The sequence below is a fragment of the Chenopodium quinoa genome, unplaced genomic scaffold (assembly GCF_001683475.1).
Source record: "Chenopodium quinoa cultivar QQ74 unplaced genomic scaffold, ASM168347v1, whole genome shotgun sequence".
Taxonomy (NCBI): domain Eukaryota; kingdom Viridiplantae; phylum Streptophyta; class Magnoliopsida; order Caryophyllales; family Amaranthaceae; genus Chenopodium; species Chenopodium quinoa.
The window spans coordinates 462-6,107 of NW_018743894.1; the positions used below are offsets into that span (position 1 = coordinate 462).

Below are 5,646 nucleotides of genomic sequence, written 5' to 3' on the forward strand. Positions count from 1 at the left end.
AGAGAAGAATTTTGAAAAGCACTTGAAATATCAGACTCACCAATGATGTCATTATCAAAACCAGAATCATATATCTCAGCAACATATGCAGAATTGAAATTGGTCTTATCTGTGAGAATTGTAGGAACAGGATTCATATACTGATCAAGAGATGTTAATTGAAAGGGTAAGATTGTTTCATTGAATGTCACATCCCTAGAGACAAATATCTTCTTTGTTTGAATGTTAAGGATTCTATATCCTTTCTGAGTTGCAGGGTATCCCAGAAAAACACATGGAATTCCCCTGGGTTGTAGCTTATCTGAAGAACCATTAGGGTTAGCAGCAAAAGCAAGGCATCCAAATACCTTAAGATGTTAGTACTCTGGGACACAGTTGAATAACACCTCAAAAGGTGTTTTATTGTGCAGAACAGGGGTAGGAAGCCTGTTTATCAAGTGCACTGCAGCCATGACACACTCCCCCCAGTAAGACAGAGACAGTCCTGCCTGAAATCTTATAGCTCTAGCTATTTCAAGTATGTGTCTGTGTTTTCTTTCCACCCTAGCATTTTGTTGTGGTCTTTCTACACATGAAATCTGGTGAATGATTCCAAGATCAGCAAAAAATTCTTGGCAATACTGATCATGAAACTCAAGGGCATTGTCTGATCTCAGAAACTTGATTCTCTTACCAAAATGAGCATGAGCATAATTAGAGAATTCTTTGATCTTGGAAAGGGACTCTGACTTCTGCTGTAGGAGATAAATCCAAGTTTTCTGGAATAGTCATCTACTATAGTCAGGAAATACCTGTATTTCCCCCTAGTGCAGACCTTATAAGGGCCCCAAATGTCCATATGTATCAATTCAAAGGACTCAGAAGCTCTAGATGAGCTCAGTTCAAATGGCAACTTAGTGAATTTTGCCATGGGACAAGTAACACAGACTTGTGTGTTTTCAGAAATAGAATGCTTGACACACTGAATGTGTTTTAGTTTGACAATTGAGGCATGACCAAGCCTGTGGTGCCATACAGCAAAGGGCACTTTTTCTGAGTCTGATTGAACAGACAAGCAGGTCTGAGATGAGACATGGGTAGCATTGTCAAGAACAGTATTAAATGTAGTAGAAGAAAGATAGTACAAGCCATTTTTAGCTTTTCCTATCTCTTTAATTTTTTTTGAAACAGCATCTCTTACAACACAGTGTGTATTGCTAAATGCCACCTTACATTGAGAATCCTTCATCATTTTGTGAACTGATAGAAGATTGTGTTTAAAATGAGGTATTACAAGAACATTCTGCAAATATAGAGAGTTAGGAAGTTCTACAGTGCCAATATGAGTTACTTGAGAAGTAGCACCTGTAGGGAGATTGATAGTAAGAGGTTGCTGACATTTTATGGGATTAATAACAAATTCCAGAGAAGAGGTCATGTGGTCTGAGGCTCCAGAATCAATAATCCAGTCAGGAGAAGAGACAACAGCAGCAGTATTACAAGAAACCATGCCTAAGAAACTAGAATCAAGTTCCTCATCAGTGTCATTGCCCTTAAGTTGAAGAGAGATTTGTTTCAACAACTAATCAAACTGATGCTGAGTGAGAGTTACAATTCCAGAGTTGTTTGCAGCTGTAAGATGACTTAGCTACAACAACTAGTTTTGGAGATGGCTTGGTCCATTTTTGATCTTGCACTCCATTTCTAGACTGAGTAGAGTTTGACTTTGATTTATGGTGCCAACTAGGATATCCAATAACCTTCCAGCATCTATCAGGGGTGTGACCTCTCACACCACAAACAGAACACCCAGCAGATCTAAGGTCACTGGTGCTGCTGGTTGAAAAACTGGGTTTCCAGAATTTCTGAGATAACCAGATGAACTTGAGTTTTTTGCTATACATAGTTGAAATGTCCAGATCAGATTTAGGGGAGAGTAACACCTCTCTCTGACTCTCCTCTTGTTATAGAAGAGAACAAGCAGATTCAACAGTGGTTAGGGGTATGAGTATGAGCAACTGTTTCCTCATAGCTCCAAAATGTTCATCTAAACCATTTAAAAACTGAAACAACTTTTGTTCTTCCTGATATTTCGATATAGCACTCAACAAGGATCTAATTTTAGCATTAGACTCGGTAACAACAGGCAATGCATTCACAACATCTATTTCTTCCCACAGACTAGACATGCTTGTAAAATAGACATTAATAGAGTTACCATTTTGTTTCAGACTGTATAGATCTTTATTTAGTTTGTATTTTCTGGAACCATTAGAAATAGAGAAACATTTTTCAAGTTGAATCCAAGTTTCTCTAGAAGTGTTAACAAACAGCACAAATTTTTTAATAGTATCAGACAAACAACCATGAATCCAAAAGATTACCATAGAATTGCAGGTATCCCATTGCTCTACTTTGACTGGATCAGCAGCATAAGCAGATCTGAGCACTGTGCCATTAACAAAACCAACTTTCTTCTTGGTTGAAAGAGCAATCTCCATTGATCTTCTCCAAGATCTGTAATCGGATGATCCAGTGAGTTTATCAACACTGATGGAGTAAGATCCATCATTAGGGTGTAGGTAAAGAACACTACCTGTATCAGCAACCATAACAAAGAAGAGAAGCAGATGAATAGAAAAAACCAGAAAATGGAGAGAAGAAGAGAAAATACAGAAGGTATGAAGAGAAGAAGAAAAGAAAAGAAGACAGAAATTATAAAATCAGCAGCTAAGTAAAGGAAAACAAATGAGAATGATATGTATCTGCCTACAACAATCCTGATGTTGCATCATTGCTCTGATACCATGATGACTAAAATTAACAGTGTGATGCAAGGGGATGAAAACAAGGCAATTAGGAGAAAAAACAACTGATCATTCTCATTGCAGAATCAGAGTGCAGAGAAGCAAATATATACAATGATGATAAAACCATAGCTTTTCTATAATAAGACAAAACAACTAAGATAAAATAACGGCAAAGATTCCCTAGCAGCTGTCAAGAGTGGTTATCCTATCAAACTTGGTTCTTCTGGCAGAATTACAAAGATAGCCCTGATATAGCCCTACTTCCTTCATTAAGATCAAATAAGTTAAAAAACAGTAGTTTCCAATAAATTTTTCGGGTGGAATAAATTTTTGAAATCCCTAATAACATCGATTATATAACAAGTGACAAACTTGTAATTAAATGACGTCCATTTTTGAGTTTTTACCCTTCTAACTGTAACGCCCCGACTTATAATCGGCGTCACCTGACCGTATATAACTCGTCATTCGCAGCGGAATTAATTAACCATAGATAAACCATTCTTTACTCATCATACTAAGCAGAATCAATTATATATAGATAATCTCATAGCCACCTGTGGGTTATGGGCCCACAAATAAACATACTCCTTAATGAGAATATTCAATAATAAAAAAAAAACAACTTCAGTCTTCCAAACTGTAATAAAATAATCAATCTATCTCAGCTCTCGATGATCCATAATACATAAGCCTTGATTCCATAATCCCTAAACTAACTAAATTCCTTTAATCCTTTTGCTTTTGATTAATTTCAGCTCTGTCATCATTATCCCTATAATTATCCATAAAAATAGAAAACAGAGAAAATACAGGAAAATCCAAAAATGAGTTGAAAACTCAGTAGCATTACTCTAGCATGTAAAAACAGTTTTTCTTTCAAAATCATTTGAGCATATATCATACATACATAGTTGTTCAGAAATAATCTAACATCATTACTTTTAAAAGTTGTGTCGGCAAGGATCATTCCCTTTATATAAGATCATAGGTAAGTACAGGTTTTGGACATAACATAACTTTCATTCGTGTGGGAATGTTTCCCCCTTTCATTAACATACTTTCCTTCACCTGTAACTCGCCTATTTTCAACGTTTAGTTCACTTTTCCAATGCCGACAAAAGTTTCATCTATCGTATCATATTAAATCATTTCAGAACAACTTTACACTTCATAAAAATTCATAGCACATTGACACACATCATAATCATTAATTCGTAACACTTAATTGAATAAAATAATCATTAGCGGTAAACATTTAACAAGGGCTTTAACATAACAACTCACTTACACATAATTTATAAATTAATAAAATAACTAGAAATACATGTCGTTCATAGCATTCTTATCACCTTGTATGATGTTAAGATATCTTTATGAACTATCGTACATATCAGTACATCGTAAAACTCATCAATAGAGTATCCTTCTGAGTTCTCATAAGTCTTTTAATAAAATTCATGTATTCGTAATATTTTTGGTGGACATGCTAGTCACTGGACAGTATGACATGGCGGAACGTTTTCCGCGATGGGCCGGTGCCCATAACATAGAGCAGGTGCTCGACATAGTTGGGCTGGTGCCCCATGGGTACATGCATTGCATGACCGAAACATAACATATACTGCCAGATGGACTAGGTCTTTCACTTTCATTTATTATGTTGTGTATCTTTTAATAAGTTATTCGTAGATTATTAACATACTTTCGAGAGATCCGCAAATCAATTGAACATTGTATATATAAAATCATTAATATAAATCATAAGGCTGAAATACATCAATAAACATTTATCATATCATAAGTCATTAAAAATATATACTAGGATATAAAAGGTAAGGTCATGTCATGTCATTTGCACATTACACGCTTTTAAATCATAACAAGTCAAACATATCATACAAACATACATGTTATATAATAACATGCATTTATGATTCCACACGTGCATTCACAATAACCAGACATAATTGACACACATTCGGGACTAAACACAGTTGTTAGACATATATAATAGTTACATATACATGACTAGACACAATTGCTAGACATAATGATTACCTCATTCGATCATCCTTAATCATCTCACTTAGCTTGTTCTCCAATAATCATCATTCGAACTCTCAACCTCGTCATTAATTCCTCATCGTCATGATTTATTCGATCATACCCAAAAATAATAAATACTCATTAATAACTTCTTAATTCAAAGTCTTTGATAAAACAAGTATAAAAATATTTTTAGAAACAAAACAAGTATTACCTCATTTTGAGTAAAATGAGCATTACTTTAAAAATAGATTCTACCACTATTTATATTACTAGTAGAAATAGATTAAAAACATATATACTACTACTATTCATATTAGTAGTGAATAAGATTAAAATTATAAACACTCAAATCATAAATTATATTTGTTTCGGGGTTTTCTGATGTCCTGCGGGAGAGTTACAATTCCGAGACTGGAACGGGGACGCCTGTACCTGCAAAATAACGGAGACTCCTGTGAGCTCCGCCTCCAACGGTCAAGTTAGTACTTGATTAAGGAGTAATTAATGCGGAAATTAAAGTGATTAGGTCTCTCTAGGTGAGAGTGATTAACGTAGTAATCTGCTTTGTTAGCGAGATCAGCCGGTTATTACTGTGTGTAATTAATGTGTTTTTTCCGTAATGTTTCTGTAATCCCCCTTAATGAGGATTAAGGGAGGTATTTATAACCTTGGGAAACGTGCCCACCCAAGGTTTAGGTAAACCTAGGGCCGATTGGGCTTCCCTCGGAAGTTGGGCCTGGGTGGCCGGTTTCTCATTAGGCATGGAGTATGCCACATGTCTTGACATAACAGGTCCAAGGTGGAC

The 5,646-nt window shown here is 35.5% G+C and overlaps 1 protein-coding gene across 3 annotated transcripts; it reads right to left on the reverse strand.

Moving 5' to 3' along the window:
* Nucleotides 1-1,876: 1,876 nt before the first annotated feature.
* On the reverse strand, nt 1,877-5,085 carry LOC110686814. Of its 3 annotated transcripts, none has more exons than XM_021863404.1 (2): nt 4,851-5,085; nt 1,877-2,496 (listed from the first exon to the last, which is right to left on the reverse strand). In XM_021863404.1, the coding sequence occupies exons 1-2, from the start codon at nt 4,871-4,873 to the stop codon at nt 1,944-1,946; spliced, it is 576 nt and encodes a 191-aa protein (XP_021719096.1). In that variant the 5' UTR covers nt 4,874-5,085; the 3' UTR covers nt 1,877-1,943. The 3 variants fall into 3 exon arrangements, 2 of the variants coding, with proteins under 2 accessions (XP_021719096.1, XP_021719097.1); XM_021863405.1 differs by having other exon boundaries at nt 1,877-2,575; XR_002504305.1 differs by lacking the exon at nt 1,877-2,496 and adding an exon at nt 3,308-3,564.
* Between the last annotated feature and the right edge of the window lie 561 nt (nt 5,086-5,646).

Bases quoted from the DNA above. Each gene is read 5' to 3' on its own strand.
- LOC110686814 (XM_021863404.1), bottom strand. From the start codon at position 4,873: ATGATTAAGGATGATCGAATGAG. The intron at 2,497-4,850 runs GTAATCATTATG...ATCCGATTACAG, and splicing joins ATTAAGGATGATCGAATGAG to ATCTTGGAGAAGATCAATGG.